Below are 18,158 nucleotides of genomic sequence, written 5' to 3' on the forward strand. Positions count from 1 at the left end.
CAGAGCTTTGAAGATTTGAAGTTCACCTAAATATTCTCTTCTCAAAGGATACACTTTATAGCACAATGTCATCAGAAAACAACCCCTCATATAACAGCAGTGTGACAGGCCACTGAAGACAAGGGCTAATGGCCATCAGCAGGGAGCAGAAAGCTTAAGACTGACTAAAGAACTAATCCTCTGAGGAGAACTCGAGCAGTGTACGAACATGCTGGTGATGAATCAATAACTTTTTAAGCATTTTTATGAAGAACATTTCAGCATGATTGGAGTTTTTGTAGTATTCTGCAGGTAGACATTGTTTGTGACTAGAAATTTAGCCACATTTACTGTTTCTATTTTGGCTTGTTAGGTCACACCTGTCCTGGTTTACCAAAAGATGGAGTCCGTGCTTTGGAGGAGACTTGCAGCCTATTCATATACACATTAAGCCTTGATGTATCACTCTTCACTAACTGGTGCATTTTCTAAATTATGGAAAAGTAAAAAAACACAACATGGTCTTTGTTGTTCCAACACCTTTGTCAATTATCTATCAGAAAGTTCAGAACATTAAATATTTCACCTTGAAGCTATCTTCTATGATGAGTTTATTCCAGTAAAGACAGAAATTCCGATTCATTTGCAACAATCTGTTTAATTGCACAGACTGCATGTTTGCTGGTGGAGGGCTTAACTAACGTTAATGGAGTGGAGCAGTGATTGGAAAAAAGTGTCGAGCAGCATGCAGCATTAACAAACGAGACCAGCCGACCAACACACACTGCGGCATTAAACAACTAAGTCAAACTTTGTTGTGAAGAAAATAACTCGGTGCTCAGTCTGTTTTACCTAAAAAAAACCTCTACTTGTACAAATCAAATCAGAATTGAATCAGATTCTAATTTATTTTCATAAGTCTCACTGACTGAGGTGACGTTAAATCAGTGCATGTTCAAATCGTCAGCATCAATATGAAAGGAACAAAAGCAGAACATTTTGATTCCACTTTTGAGTTACAAAGTGCAGTACTACATGCTCACAAGTTTCGTGGGTCTCATACAGCAGAGCATGTAAAACAGGCAATCAAGAGGATGCTGAACGCATGGGAAGTAGACAAGCAAGGGGTCGATGTCATTTTACGTGACAACGCGAGGAATATGAAAAAAGCAATGGATGATATGGAGGTCCCAAGTGTGAGCTGCATCGCGCACACACTTCAGCTGGCTGTACACAAGGGTCTGCTGTCACAGCACAGCGTCACAGACTCACTCACTAACGCAAGGAAGATGGTGATTTGAAAAATATTAGTTAGGGCTAAGTATCGGATTGGGACTCGGTATCGGCAGATACTAAATATTAAATGACTCGGATCGGGGTAAAAAAAACCTGATCGGGACATCCCTAGTTATAATTTTTATCATTATGGCAATGCGATATATAGTGGAGTGTGAATCAACTGTAAATGTGCAATTATCATCTTATTTGCCAGAATCACCAAGATGTGTGATTTGTCAAAGGCATGTTAGAAGTGGTTTAGAAACAATGTTTTCTTTCCACAATTTGTGTCCCAGAGGGCACTAACAAGTTTGGTTTTACACAGTAAAATCTCTGGCCAGTACGTATCTTGGTCACAATTCTTTCATAATCAACTTGAAGGGATCTTTATAAAAAGTATTCATGTTAGGTATTTATTTAAAAAATATATTTTGTTATATTTATTGAAGTATCAATATTAGCACAAATTCAGCATTGGTCAAGCTCTAGCTACCAATATATTACAGGTAAATGGTGTACAAAGGTCCGTGTCACACTGATACTCCTTTGCTACAGGCACAGCCGCTTCATGCCTTGGAAACATGCGACAGGTGCGACTGTGGGTGATCAAATGTAATCAATGGAAATGAAATGAAAAACAGGACATGTGGTGCAAGAGTGGAGCACCTGTCAGGCATGTCGTACTATAGAAAAACAGTCTTGCTGGTCACGCATTTCTAGCCAACATTTATCTGCTGCTAATGCTGCAATCAGTCACAGAGCGACAGCCCCATTAGTTACACGGAGTACAACAACTCAGAGAAGCATTGAACCAAGTAAAAGAAAAGAACCGTGTGAGTAAACGTGATAAAAAACAAAAAACAAAACATGAATATGAACAACACAGCTGTCCAAACTTCAACTTGAAAATGAGGAGGAGTGGATCTTGGCTAAAAACAAACTGCTTCGTACTGCATACCTAAAAATTAAAATAAAGCATTCTGTAAACATCACAAACTGGCATGGTTCGTGCAGCCTTGGACAGGAAGGCTCTACAGTAGGTGATTAAAACTGCCCAGAACATCACTGGTACCATCTACAGAGCATCAGAGACATCAGTGAAGTGAGACGTCTGCACACAGCCCAAAGGATATTTAAAGACAACACCCACCCCGACCACAGTTCACCTGGCTGACATCTTGCAAAAGATACAGAAGTATCCATTGCCATACCACCAGAGTACAGAGCAGCTTCTTTCCACAGGCTGTGAGACTTCTCAATTCATCCTCCACTGTGCTCTATAAAAAGGTTTTCTTTCTTCTGTAGGATAAAGGGACTTAATCTTAATCTTTAACTTTTTAAAATTTTATAATGTAGTTTAAAATTTTTGGATATAGGTTAAATATTTAGCCATACCGTTCATTTGTCTCCAGGCTTGTCACACACACTTTTATACAAAGTTACACATGCACAAACAGACCAAACCCCTGAGCACCAAAGGTATAATATTGCGTCAGTGACTACAGATATGAAAGACTTTATACTGGATTACCTAAGAGACTGTGGCTCTGTATCCACAGCTGTGTGTCCATCTGTGTTTTCAGTAGTTAATTCATCATTATTATGGCTGTGTTCAAAGGTCTGGGGACCATGGAGGTCCTCCATTTGCTCCGTCCCCTCTTCTTCTGTCTCTTCTTCTCTTTCTAAAAAACTGTGTTGATCCCACAGTTCATGACCATCACACACTTCAATCCCAGAATCCCCCGTGAAGCGCCGGTACCTGCCCGGCGTTAAGTCCTTGCTGGGGTTGTAAGCACTCTGAATGTGGCTCTGCGTGACCTCTGGAGTAGCAGGGACTGCTACATCAGCATCATTAGGGACAGAAACAGTCGGGTGGGGACAAGGAGGTTCCTCAGGTGGGTCTGTGGGTGGAGGTGCTGGCTGAACAGGGGTGTAGGGAGGAGGCGGCGTAGCTGGGCGATCAACCACCTCTTCATAAGCTGGTAGCAGGTAGGTGGGCAAGAATCCTGGAGAATAACACAGTACAGACAAGTATTAAAGATGACAAGTCTATCAGTGTGTCAGTCATTCCCAGGTGCAACGACAGCATTTAACACTAGCTGAGGACTATTCCATTTTCAGTTTTTCTACTCAATACTCTCATGCTCACAAACAAGTTGCTCAAACAGAATTATAGTTTGAAGTTACACAAAATAACATTTTCTTAAATGATGATACTGGATTAAATGTCTTTCATAGACAGAGAAAATATCAGAGAAATATCACCCACTCTGCAGTTCCCCTCTGCTCTATGAAGCTTTGTGGCCTAGTTTAGTTCAAAGGGTTGGTTTTCAAGCCACAAAATTTCACTTTCATTAATCTGGAAAGCAGATGCAACACCAGGCAGCTGTTTTTTAACAAGAAAAAGCTTCAAAAATCCACTGTACACTCCCTGCTAAACACCAAAGAGCAGACAGGTGGTTAGAGACTAGCTGGTGAAGATAGTGGAGCATCTAGCTGCTACAGAGCCAGATACAGTGCATTCAGAAAGTATTCAGAACTTCACTTTTTTCACATTTTGTTATGTTGCAGCCTTATGCTAAGATCATTTAAATTAAGGTTTTCCACTCATCAATCTACACTCAACACACCATAATGACAAAGCGCAAACAGAATTTTAGGAAAAACTGAAATATCACATTGACAAAAGTATTCAGACCCTTTGCAATGACACTTGAACGCTTAGTGACAAATGACAAGTGCCTTAGTGACAACTCTGAATGTCCTTGGGTGGCCCAGCCAGAGCCCTGACTTGAACCCAACTGAACATCTCTGAAGAGGCCTGAAAATAGCTGTCCAATGAAATAATCACTTATTGCAGCTTTAAATATTAATTTCTCCAGTAGGAACCAATGGGCTTGGACACAAGAGAGCAACCAACAGGGTTGGGAGATAAGAAAGTACTTTGGCATAGACAGATTTCACCAATCCCTTTAATGATGGTTATCCTACCCTGTAGAGCACAGAGACTCTGGTTAAGCAGTGATGTGTGTGGATCTACAGTTTAAACCTGGGCCTTAAGTGAACAGTGAAGAGACAGTGATGTGTGAACAGTGCTATTTAGCAAAAAGTTAAATGGTCACACACAGCAGTGGTCCCTTTATGAATACTATTGCTGCTGCTTTAAAATTTTATGAAACGTCATGAAGTTTACAGAATGAAACAGAGCTGTGTGCTTCACTGAACTCAAACAACGGTCATGTGTCCTCTCTTCTATTTGAGGATGAGCAACTCAACAGTAACAGGACATCAATCCCTTGCTAAGTCAGGCCAACCAAATAACCAACACCAGACCTGCCAGCCCATGAAGAAAGTTTTTGAGTACCACCGTATTCCAGAAAACGTTTTATTGGCTCACGTTTATGTGTATTCGGCCAAAATCACATCTCCACAGTTCAAAGGCATCAATGAAATAGCTTTTTTAAAAATACATCATTTATAAAAAGAACAGATTGAAAAACAAGATTGGAGTTTAAATATATTCTAAAAATAACCAAACATTATTTCTAGGGTAGCAACAGTAATGTTTACAACAGCAAAGTCACTATACAGTATATCAGTCTAATGTCATTAAAATGTATAATTTTCCTGACATCAGTCATTCCTCCTGTCCTCTATCATCCTCCCTCTGCTGAGGTGACTGCAGGTATCCTATTGCTGATAGAGGGAGGAGAGGCTGCTTTGTCTCAGCCAGCAACAGTTTACAAGAATTTATGAAATTTTAAGATATGTGGCAAACTATTTTAAACAGTTAGAACACAAAAGGACAACTTTTCTTTTGGCATGTTTTTTAATAATTTCACTTAATAAGGTTTTATTCATGGTGTCTATAGATGTAGACTTTTTAAGACCTTTTTAATACCACTTTATATGAAATTTAAGACCAAATCTGTGATGGAAATACACACCAAAAGTGAAAAAAAACAAAAAAACAACAAAAAACGTATATGTATAGCGCCTCCTCAGATCATTGCTTGCCATGTTAGCTTCAGGTGAAAATGGCTAACGTGGTTAGTAATGGTGGTGAGACAGAAGCCTTGTCTGTATGTGCTTCCCAGCAAGTTCATAAAATCTGACAACTGCCCCGACTTGTCCGTTTTGAAAAATAGTAGGTGAGTTTTTTTTCATCACTCACAGATGTTTTCTGCCTCCCTCCGACATACCTCCTACATAAGTCACATTAGCCTAATGTCTGCCTACAATTCAAAGCATGGGAGCAACATTGCATTAGGCACTGGAAAGGAAACTTGTAAAATGCATCAATATGCATTAGATAGTAGGCTAATACCAACTTCTGTCTGTCAGTGGGATCGTTTTATAAGCTCAAGCTACTTTTAACCAAACAGATAGCCTATAATTAATTAAACGTCAATCTTACAACATCTGTGTGCTCCTCAAAATCAATACTTGACCATCATGAGCCACTTGAGGCCCATGATGGCCAAACAGTTGGTCGATTTCATTGTATTTGGAAGCCTGAGCATATAATGCCTGCTTCCTTTTCTCTCTAAGCTTTTCAGCTCCTCCTTTACTTTTTGACATTTAATCTGATCTCGCTGTTGTTGATGCACATCTTTAGATTGTTAACACAACAGGGGGCAAGCAAGGCCATTGGTCAAACACAGTTCCCAGCAAGCCTTTCTTCGTAACTTTTGGGAAGAAAACAACCAAATTAAATAAATGGTGGATAGCCTAGCAGTTTTCAGACATTCCCATAGCCTAAGGCAAAATATAAATAGATAAAAAATAGGTTGTAACTCAAAACCAACCGTGATAGTGACATACAACCAGGGAAAGTGGGATATATAGCTGCTAGCTTTTATGATATATTTGGATCCTTTAACACAGTCAGTTGATGATGGATGAAGAGGTGAAGAGGAACGTCGGGCCAATGTGACTGAAAGTGCCTGACCGGTCCAACAATGCGACGGCCCACTGGGATCCATCCCGGCGCGCCAGATGGCCAGCACACCACTGGCTAGGAGGCTGGTAAGCTAGCTATAGCTTGACTGTATACTGCCTCAATTCTCCCTGATGACGCAGTGTATACAGGTAAAACATTCTTCTCTTTCGGTCTGTCAAACTGGAGAAATTTTCGCAGTAATGTGACCAAAAATATTTAAGATCCATCAAATCATAATTTTCCCTTTGAAGGCCTTTTTTTTTAGAAAAACTTTATCTAAGACATTTCAAGACTTTTAAGGACCTGCGGCCACCCTGTTATTGCACTTTGGTTCTATAGTTATAAAGTTATATTTGCCCCCTCTTCCAGCTAGTCCCTTTTTGGGCGGATCCAAAAAATGATCGTTATACATCCAAATCATGAGTTTTGTGATGCTGCAGCACCAGCAAATTATACTGGTTCTACTTGTCAGCAGCAACCATTCTGTTAACAGTATTATGTGGTTTGGCTCAAACTATAAATTTAGCATCAAACTAAAAATTGATGGGCTCAAATCACACAGAGACTAACTAAGTGGGGAATGTGTAGTGGTGGTGGCAGCTACTTACTGAGATAGATGGGTAGGTGAGAGTTGTTGTGAGCCTCTCGGTAGGCAATGAGGTTGATCTCGTTCTGCCGGCGCTGCTGCTGGAAGCGCTGCTTGGAGCGCCAGTGATGACAAACGCAGCAGCATGTCAGGATAATGATCAGAGTCCACACCAACCAGAACCCTGCAGGGAGCCCACAGAGCAAGTACCAAAATACACTTAACATATATCCAGACAAATGGTACAAAGTACAAAGACAAAGTACTGACACCCAAAATGAAACCTTTTACCTTACCTTAAGGAAACCTTTGCCTGCTGATAGATATGGTTTTATTAAATCTTTTTCATTGACAAATAATCCAAACTTAAATGCATCCCTTGTTGTAGCACAAAAAGCAATACAAACTCAACCCTAAGTTTAAACATTCTTTAAAATCTTTTGTTTTTAAACACAAGGTCAGTGCTGAAAAAGTACTTCTTTTTTTAAGTAACTTTCTTCTTAGTTTCTATTAACATCCCATCACTATTTATGGCCCTCAGGTTCTTCTTCAATCTAAGGCGACTGCCACTCGTTGGCTTTGATGTTCTTCGTATCAAACACCTCAAACTTTTAAAGACATGGCTGAAAATAATGGTGCCCTTGCATTTTATTAAAAATGATGCACCATTCACCCTGAACAGTGTTGACATTATAAGACCTTTTCTCATTAGTAGATAGTGTGTTGGTCTGAAGTGGAACAAAACAAAGAAGTTGTGCAAATGACTGAATTCATGCAGATTATACAAGGACATTCTACAACAGCTTGGATAAAGTTATTGGTACCCTTTAGAGCATGGCTATTTTTTATATATATAAAAAAAATGTAATTCATGGCACTGTGCAAAATCCTAAAGCTATACTCCAAATACTTTCTAAGTAATGAATTTGAAGTTTGGCCCTCTGAGCTAAATTTCAGCATTTTAATGATTCCTTGTATGTGTATTCTAAACCTCACTGGATTGGGTTGAAATTTGTCCTGAATATCCAAGAGACCCTAAGGATCATTTACAACATGTGTTCATTCAAATAGTTGTTGCTTAATGGTTATAGTAATCAAATTAATAACAGGAAGTTGTTTTTACCAGAATGAAGAATCTGTCATTTTCAAAAATTCATATCCCCACTAGTTTTCACTTTCTTGCAACCAAATCCTGGTTCTTTGTAGTATTAATGTAGTTCTATCACATATAGACGTTATTTGGTCCTGCAAAAACTGACAGCCACAGATCTAGTTAAATATAGCTTCAGAGCTGAAAAACACACTTTCTGAATTATTTTGACTGTAGATTTTCCCAAGAAAGATTATTTTAATGTCCTTGAAACTTTAGTGTGTGAAAGTGTTGATATTCATTGCATATACAGTACTGTGCAAAAGTTTTAGGCAGGTGTGAAAAAATGCTGTAAACTAAGAATGCTTTCAAAAATATAGATAATAATTGTTTATTTTTATCAATTTACAAAATGCAAAGTGAGTGAACAAAAAAACCCCTAAATCAAATGAATATTTGGTGTTACTACCCTTTGCAAAGCCAAACTCTGCTACCAAGGTGAGGTTGTGGAAGACAGTTTCATGTCACAGGTCAGCACCCCTGATGAACTCCTTGGTTGTTTTGGTAGTGTGTCCTGGGTCGTTGTCTTGCTGCATGGTGAAGGATCTCCCGATCAGTTTGGTTCTATTTCTCTTTAAATTGGCAGACAAAATGTTTCTGTAGACTTCTGAGTTTATTTTGCTGCTGCCATCATGTGTTACATCATCAATGAGGATCAATGAGCCCATCCCAGAAGAAGCCATGCAAGCCCAAGCCATGATATTACCTCCACCTTGTTTCACAGATGAGCTTGTGTGTTTGGGATCATGAGCAGATCCTTTCTTTCTCCACACATTAGCCTTTCCATCACTTTGGTAAAGGTTCATCTTTGTCTCATCAGTCCATAAAACTTTGTCCCAGAACTTATGAGCCTTGTCTCTGTACTTTTTGGCAGATTCCAATCTGGCTTTCCTATTCTTATTGCTAATGAGTGGTTTGCATCTTCTGGTGTGGCCTCTGTACTTTTGTTCCTGAAGTCTTCTGCGAACGGTGGATTGTGATACCTTCACTCCTGCCCTCTGGAGGTTGTTGGTGATGTCACTGACAGTTGTTTTAGGGTTTTTCTTTACAGCTCTCACAATGTTTTGTCATCAACTGCTGATGTTTTCCTTCATCTACCAGTTGAACATTGGTTACTGAGTACACCAGTGGTGTCTTTCTTCTTCAGGACATTCCAAATGGTTGGATGCTGACATACTGAGCTCTTGTCTCATATTCATCTTTTGGTGTCAAACCCAAATGCTTTCCGTGTACAGCAAAAATAAAGAAATTGGCCTCGCTGTTCCAATAGTTTTGGAGGGGACTGTATCAGACAGATAGAAGACCTTAAAGTCAACACAGTACAAATATCTACTGATGAAATAAAACCACAGAAATGTAACATTACAGCCAGTGAAACGTACAAAAATATAGGTGATTAAAAAAATCATTTACAATGGAGTAATATAACATCCTTGATTTTTTTCATATATATGCAATGAATATCAACACTTCCACACACTAAAGTTTCAAGGACATTAAAATAATCCTTCCTGGGAAAATCTACCGTCGAAATAACAAAAAAAGCGGGGTTTTCAGCTCTGAAGCTATATTCAACAAAGTCTGTGGCACTCAGTTTTTTATGCAGGACCAGATAACTTCTAGATGTGATAGAACATCTTGCAAGAAAGTGAAAACCAGTGGAGATACGATTTTTTTTAAATGCCAGATTCTTCATTGTGGTAAAAAATGACTACCTGTTATTAATTTGATTACTGTAACCATTCAACAACAATTATTTAAATGAATTCAATGCTGGCAAGTTTCCTTATGGTTTCTTGGATATTTAGGAAAAATTTTAACCCAATTCAGTGAAAAATAAACAATTGGTGAGGTTTAGAATACACATACAAGGAATCTCAAAAATGCTGAAAGTTAGCTCAGAGGGCCAAACTTAAAAAAAAAATCCTATTTTAAAAAGTGTTTGAAGTACAGCTATAGGATTTTGCATGGTGCCATGAACTTAAGAGACATCTCAACATTAATTTTTTCAAGAAAATCCATGGAACTGGGGAAAGTTCTGGGTTTTGGGTCAGTTGGCATGGAATGACCCCTTGATCTTTTTAAATAATTGAATGTCCTTGGACAAAGGGATGGGCAGCCAAACAAAGGATCAAAGTCTTTTATTTTATAGGAATAAATATTTTTAATTGTAGGCTTAGTCAAATAAAAAAACAATAGACCTATACCTTTTATAATGTAGCCTATAATGACATGACAAGACGAAAATCTCTTCTTCTATGCCTTTTTATTTTAGTCCACAGAACAAGGAATGCATGGGCATATGTGATTCAAGAATGAAAATTAAAATGCACTCGGAGGATTAGGCTTCATCTTTAGGCCTACAAAATACGGCTCATTTCAGTCACACAGAGACTGAACAAAGAACTTATAGGTTCGGCTATATTAAACTCAAGCATAGCCTATATTAATATTGTCATTAGCGGTGTGGATGGGTTCTTTAAAAAAACAACAATGAACGCTTCACTTTGGTCGGTAACACGTTACATGACATAACTGTAGTAATATATTGCTGAAATATTATTAGTAACGCATTATACTATTACTCCATTACCGCTAAAAGAAATATATTACTGTAACGCGTTACTTTTGTAATGTGTTACCCCCAACACTGGTGGCCATTAGGTATAATTTGTTCAGTTCTGACATCTCTTACCCAGCTACATCACAGCATTTCCTATAAGCACAATTTGCCAGTGTATTTGATGCTACACAACACACTAGTTACACTAGTTGGACATTTGAAACATTATGACAACAAAAGCTGTTGTCCTCTCTTAAGCAGCCACCATAAAAAAAATGCACAAATAAATAAAGTTGAGCTGTGTCGGAGTTGTCAGTGGATTCACCAAAAGAGTTGCAAAAACTTCTGTGGCTAATACATCTATTCTTCTTCCAGTTGATGTTATTCTGATTATTGTGAGAGCGGTTATCATCATGGGCCAGAACATCAGTATGGTCCTTGAAAACTCACTCTAGCCTAAATTGGGCATTGGCAATGTCCTGTCTTGTATCATGTGGCACAGCCATTACGCACGGCTACAGCCCTTAGCTCACACACTCTCACTGTGCGCAGAGATGCGTCTCTTGGCCTCTCACTTGAAATCAGACCACTTTTAACTCCTCCAAAGTCTGTGGCTCTAAACCCATCTCACTTGCTCCATTTCGTTGCTAAAGCCAGAACTGAAGCCCCCGATAATACTCTTTTTCATCTGTAAGTTTGATCAATCATTACTTCAAGTTCACGGTCCGCAGCATTTCGCTTCCTGTTCTTCAACTGCTTCTTTGGTCTAACACTTCTCCTCAACATTAAACTAAATTCTTGCCCTTTATATGCAAACCAGGTAATCGGGGGCTTGTTTTGAGCCATTTATAGTGAATTGTGGGGATAGTCAGACAGCTCGTGCTCGTGCCCGTGCATAAAATGTCAGGATGATTGACATGTATGAGGAAAAGACGGGTGGGAAAAGACGTACATGGGGTTTTATAAATCTGACAAAAAGACTGCCTATGCATGTTTCCTGTTTTGTGTGTACACAGATTTCTACACCTGAATATACACAGAGTTTTAAACATTTGGCCCCTGGTCTCTGTGATGATCCATAACCACCTCCTCAACCGCAGCGAGTCTGCAATCTTTTGCTGTCTCAGCGTCAGTGACTGGCCAATTCTTTTTACCAAGGATCCATGCCACCCGGAGAGATGGTGATGTTGCTCTTTGCCGGCTAGAACAAGATTCAACACAGCTACATTTGTAGTTTGCTGTCAGAGTTTGGATTTTCTGCAGGCGAACTTCTGAACCGGCCGGACAAATTTTGGGTGTTTTGTGCCTTCGCAGGTTGTGATACTTTGTAATGGAAGTGCACTCATTGCAGAGCAAACACATTGGCTTGCCCTCAGCAGTTTCGATGAATACATATTTCTCAGTCCAGTCGCTTTTAAAATCACGATTTTCAGCATCAACTTTTCTTTTCTTCAGCGTTGACAGTGACATTGTGCTAAATGAGATCCCTGGATGCATTGCTCCTGGTCATTCCAAGGCCCAGATTAATACAGAAAGGCGACAGAGTCTTTGCAGTCAGGACTCCTTGATTTTGGAATGACCTGCCGGAGGCGCTCAGGGCTACAAACTCAGTCCAGGCTTTTAAATAGCATTTATTTTTAAAAAAACACACATTTTCAGTGTTTTCATTTGCTTTAGGACATTTTATCCTGTTTTACCCTCTGTGTTTTTATCACGCATTTAGTGTGTCTGAGGTATGGCTTGCATACATTTAGTGTGGTTTTGGTATGGCTTTTAGTTTAATTTATTTATTTATTATTATTATTATTATTATTATTATTATTATTATTATTATTATTTATTTATTTATTTATTTATTTATTCTGTGTTTTAAATGTGTTATGGTCTTATTGTAAATCTCTTCGTAAACATATTTCAAGGGTGCAATATAAATACATTTTATCATTATTATTATTATTATTATTATTATTATTATTATTATTATCATTATTATAAAATGAGGCTTTCAAAGAATAGAACACCATGCATTGCCTACCATAAAAAGAAGGAGGTTCAGTGATGTTTAACAACTGTTTTGATGCCCCATACCATATACTTCTAATAGCTTCAACTTAATACAGAGAAAACCATTTTTTTAGGTAGGTAGAACAGTACCAGTATTTTTGGCCACATCTGTATATCAAAAAAAAATAGAGATTGCTCTTAAAGGCTGGAATTCTTATTAAGATTGCACATGTGTGCTTCTGTAACATGGTAGACAGCCAAGCAGCAGCACCAGCACCAACAGTAAACAAGTACAGAGAGTGAGTGAAAGATTAGATACAGGGCCCAGCCTTACTCGGCTAACTGGTGCAACTCCTGACCTTTATCAAACATTAGCTCCTCATTCTGCTTCCTCCATTTCTTGAATTTCACACTTGCTATATTTCATAGTGTGAAATTTGATGGATAAAACATAAATATTGCAAATGCACAACGTATAACCCAGTGCACTATGGAGTTGTGGAGTGCAATTTATGTGCTTATGAATCTGTGTATAATTTGTTCTTTTGATATTCAATTGAGAATCCAAAATCAGAAATGAAAAAATGATTAGTTGTTTCGTTTTTTGTTTATGAATCTGATACTAAAACACAAATAAAACGTTGTTTTTTGTACTTTTGATTTTATGCTCAGATCAAAAAGAGGGAGTTAAAAAAACGGGCCATGGGCAAATTTCATTTTGATATCTAATTTATTTTTATTTGATATCTAACCTACCACAGTAGGTCTGGCTCATAAACTGCTCTGTTTACGGTGATTCGTGAGCTGTAGCTTTGCAGGCTCTCTCATCCTTCGGATCTGCTCTTCACTGCAACTGCATTATCTCCGGTCTTGTTAGGTAGAGTGGATAGGCCCTATGGTGGAGCAGCAGCAAGGCAGCCTACCTATTAGCATGCTAGTCAGGTAATTATTGTCTCTTTTGTGGTCTGATTAGACAGTAAATTCATCATGGCCCACAACCCTCCCTCTGGTTGTCCAGGGCACTGGTGGGGGGTGCGACACTAGAGGACAGCCAAGAACGGGCACTCAGCCGTGGGCAGGGGTCCCACCGATCTCCCTTTCTGTACTGGGTCAGTGGGTTGTGCAAGTATTTTTCCTGTGTTTGGCATGTAAAAAGAACCAGCCAGCGGCAGAGCTGATTATGAGCCAGTTGCCCTGCCACCATGACGTACAGGCCGGATGGCAGTGTTGGGCTGCCCTGCCGCTGCTCGGCAATCCGGCCTGTCCACTCTACCTAACAAGCCCAGAGACACTGCAGTTGCAGCGAAGAGTGGCTCTAGAGGATGAATGACCCCAAGAGGAGCAGCAGAAGACCAGGAGAAGGGTCTAAGAGATTGCAAAGCTACAGCTCAGACTTACTGTGTGAGTCAGTGAAGCCATGATAAATAACTTCCGGTTAACACAAATCAGACAAATTAAATATCAAAATCAAGTTCTAACCATGGCCCTTTTTATCATATTACTATTTTTGATCTAACCATAAAATTAAAAGTATGAAAATAAAGCGTGTTTTTTGGTATCAGATTCATACCCCCCAAAAAACTAAATAAACCAATATTTTTTTGATTCTGGATTCTCAATCTCAAAAGAACAAATGACACACAGATTCTTATGTATTAGTGTATTTCTGCTTTATGTCATTTAAGAAGTTACATGAAAAAGGATCTTTCAAACACTAGGAATAGATAAGGAAGAGGTGGGTTACTCACACCACAGTTCATAATAGTAGCTGCAGCACTGTGTCTCCCCACAGCAGTGACCGGACTCACAGATGTAGCTCTGGTTGTTTACTCCCTGGCACACCAACTTGGCCTGTAAATACACAAACACACCACTCTGTGACACACACTGGGTTGAAAAAGCTACTGGAACAACACACAGCATTCTAACACAGTAACAAGACCTGAGATTTAAAGAAACATATATCAATTTCCTGCAATGCATGATCATTATAGATATGTCAGATGAATTAATTATGTGTTTCAGTAAAAAACCTCTGAAAATTACAATGAAGGTCCAGTGTGTAGGCAGACCCTGTGGAAGAGGACCCGCTCCCTCTGTAGATATACACCGATCAGCCACATCAAAATCAAAACAATCAAAATCACTGACAGGTGAAGTGAATAACACTAATCATCTCATTACAACAAAAACCCCTTGAAACCTGCCATTTATTTGAATTCCATTTTGACACACACAACCCACCCAAACACTGTTGCTGACTAAGTACAACCCTCATGGCAAAGGTATATGGTAAAGCAGCAGGCATCTATAAAGATCACAATCCTCTACACTGAAGTTCCAAAAACACCACAATCCTATGATCTGTTTCTGTTTCCGTGACAAGCATGAACAGTGTCCCAGTTACACCACAAATGCTCGAATAACGCACTTTGGTGTAATGTTAGTGGTAACGTTAGCCTGTCTGAAAGCCACAGCTTGCCCATATGAGTTGGTGTTTTTACATGTTATATGTTATGTTAGCCAATAATAACTTATGCTAATGTCAAGTATCTTAGAGCTAATTTGACTGTGTTAGTGAATGTCAACAAGTGCATGTGCTGGTCCATTATTTAGCCTGCTGACTAGCAAAACAATGATAGGCCTTAATGATATTTCTTGCAATTACTAGGGACAGTCAAACCCCCAATCTCAACAAGTTAACTGTAGGAACGTTACTGAAGTGTGTCCTGAAGTTGTCTCACTCTTCCTTGTAACGTTAGAGAGGTGTAGTTCTTCAGGATACTGTTGTTAGACACTTACAAAGTTGCATCTAAGGTCTCTGTCAATCCCAGTGGGGAAATAATTAAGTACATTTACTCAAGTAGGTTGATGTGCATGTTCAATTTTGAGGTACATGACTGGTACTTTAGTCGAGTATTTGCATTTTCTGATACTTCAAACTTCTACTCTGCTACATTATGGAGGCAAATATTATACTTTTTACTCCACTAAATGTATTTGATGACTTTACTAGTTACTAGTCAGATTATTAATATAAAAATAAAAAATCAACAAATTAACTGATGTACTGTTATAGATAAAGCTACCCAGCAATATAAAGGCAAATAATATGAGCTCTCCCTTAACCAGTTAAAGTGATGAACACAGTAATACATTAGTAATTATATTCCAGTAGTATATTATTTTGATGTGCACTTTTATGTTTTGGAAAGCTAAATATTAAAGTATAAGTTCTGTTTTAATTACACATATGCTTTAATGTATTACAGCTCAGTTTTGTGTTGGACTTTGTTTTATATTAAATTCAAAATTTTGACACCAAGATTTTTATTTTTACTGTAAATGCATATCGGTTCCAAATATCGGTTGTCGGTCTCCTTGATTATTACTAATAATCGGTATTGGCCCTGAAAAATACATATAAGTCAACCTTATATACACAATGTAAATGTTAGTGTTTTACTGAAGGTGTTACCTGTTGAAATAATACAGTAAATATATTATGTAGTCTAAATTAGTAGTCTAGATTATCAAAACAGATGCTGAATAACTTTCTGTGAATCAACTAAACTAATTAATGGAACAATCGTTTCAAATTTCATGTCTTTGTTTTACATATAGTTGCTTCTCTTACTTTAGAAAACTACCTGTGTTCACTGGCCCAAAAAACTTCATCTCACTGAGCAGAGCCTCTGGAATAAGATATCAAGTCGGCAAAATAAACACTGCTGCACTGTGACCTCACTGGAAGTATGTAACACAGGCAGCCACTGCTGTAAATGTCATATTGAACTACCATTTCTATCTGCAGTAGTCATAATACTCTTCAAGCAAAGTCAAATTCTGCAGATTCCTGTTGCAATACGTAACACAGTTAATCAGTCATTATGATCAACATGTCCCATTCCTTTATCACGATTTTCCACATTTGTAGAAAGTGCCGACCTACTTGTCCCATTTCACAAGCTGAATGTCAGCTATACGGCCAGTGCATGAATACTCACCATGTTCACATGCTGTGTTTTGAAACCTGTACGGTGATGGCATATGAAGCGACCGGTACTGAATGATGTAAGTCTGTTTATACATTACTCTTAATTGCTCTTCTGTCAACACTTAGCGCAGACCTCTTACATAGTCACACAGTACTATCACCAGCAGCAACAACAGTAACATGTGCTATCACTGCAGTAAACACATCATTAATTGGATGTTTTGGTTGAATGATGTGAGTAACTAATTAAATACGTTTATTCAGAGCTTACCTTTGACCATAAAGGTGCCGTGTAGCTACTTTAAATCTTGCTATGCCATTACATAACATTACAGCAATCATTGTAAATAACAGCCCAAACTGGTCTAGGAAGTATGTTAGGCTATCAATAATCTTCGGTACTGTTTGGTGTGAAAGAGAAATCAAAATGAATGTTGTCGTCGATCCCTGCTGGTGTTACCTAAAATAACAACGCCTGGTTTAACTTGCTATTTAAACAGCACTGCCAACTTTAGGAACTTTCCCATGTTTGTGCCTATTGGGGCCAATACGAAAACTGCCCTAAGGTTACCAGGAAGCGCTTTTAAAAATATCAAACAAGAAGTCTGTATCCAGCAACCAAAGAATGAAATGAGATTATTTGGAGAGTCAAACTCGGGTTATTACATTTCAGCTAACAGACCAGTTTAGTTTAAGGAGTTAGCTAACTAGCTGCCGTACTGGTAAGAACGTCGGGTAACAGTTAACAGTTGCTGTTCCACTACCTCTGCGACTGTAGCCGCCGTCGCTGAATTTTCTGTTCCAACGTTGATCTTCAGAGACCCCATTGCCAATAACAGCAGAGACTAATATTTCTTTACAACAAAGCAGTTGATTAACAGTCGCATTGTTAACGAAACTTCGGCCTCGGGTGCTAACCAAAACAAAACACGTCCAGCTAAACTTCAACAATTGTTCCCCTCAGATCGCTCTTCCCCTCTGCCATTGGTCCATTCATGAATAGAGTGGGTTTGCGGACGGTGATTGGCTTTTGCTGTTGTCACTCTCAAATGATGTTTCGTTGACGTATGCATCATCTGTCACCAGGCGAGCTAGAATTAAAGGGTCTTTTAAACCAGATTTCTAACGTAGTGACATATTTTGTCACTTAACTCTTGTGGTATCTAGCCAGCTTGAGGTTTTCTTGCCCAAATTTTGAGATATCTGTCTGTGATATTTCTCCCACCCCAATACAGAGAAGATGGCTGCCGTAGCTCTTCTCCAGTATCCTAAGTAACTGTAGCAAGTAGTATCCTTCTTAACTATGTCATGGTAAATAAATCTGCATGACTGAGAAACTTTTTAAAATTATTTATTTAAGGGTGAATAAATCTTTAATGTATTTGTTTGTTTTTTGTTCCACAGATTGAAACCTCAGTTTCAACAAGAATGTACTCACCAGTCTTAAAATAATCCCAAACCTCTGTTAGCTATTTTTAATATTGGTGTCTTTTGGTTTGATTGGTTTCTTTTGCCTTGATCACACACTTGCTGCCCTGTATGTCTGCCTGTCTGAAGCAACAGTGTCCATGGAATGTGAGGTGTGTATACAGACTGATGCTTTTCAAATGCTTCACAACATGGCTCATGTACTGAAGCCTACTCATGTGTTTTGTCAGT

At 38.6% G+C, this 18,158-nt stretch overlaps 1 protein-coding gene across 1 annotated transcript; it reads right to left on the bottom strand.

The window, feature by feature from the left end:
- Positions 1-617: 617 nt before the first annotated feature.
- wbp1la (WW domain binding protein 1-like a) lies at positions 618-17,505 on the bottom strand. Its single transcript, XM_073482138.1, has 4 exons — positions 17,264-17,505; positions 14,251-14,353; positions 6,808-6,969; positions 618-3,263 (listed from the first exon to the last, which is right to left on the bottom strand). The coding sequence occupies exons 1-4, from the start codon at positions 17,324-17,326 to the stop codon at positions 2,785-2,787; spliced, it is 807 nt and encodes a 268-aa protein (XP_073338239.1). The 5' UTR covers positions 17,327-17,505; the 3' UTR covers positions 618-2,784.
- Between the last annotated feature and the right edge of the window lie 653 nt (positions 17,506-18,158).

This window comes from Pagrus major, chromosome 15 (assembly GCF_040436345.1).
Source record: "Pagrus major chromosome 15, Pma_NU_1.0".
Lineage (NCBI taxonomy): Eukaryota > Metazoa > Chordata > Actinopteri > Spariformes > Sparidae > Pagrus > Pagrus major.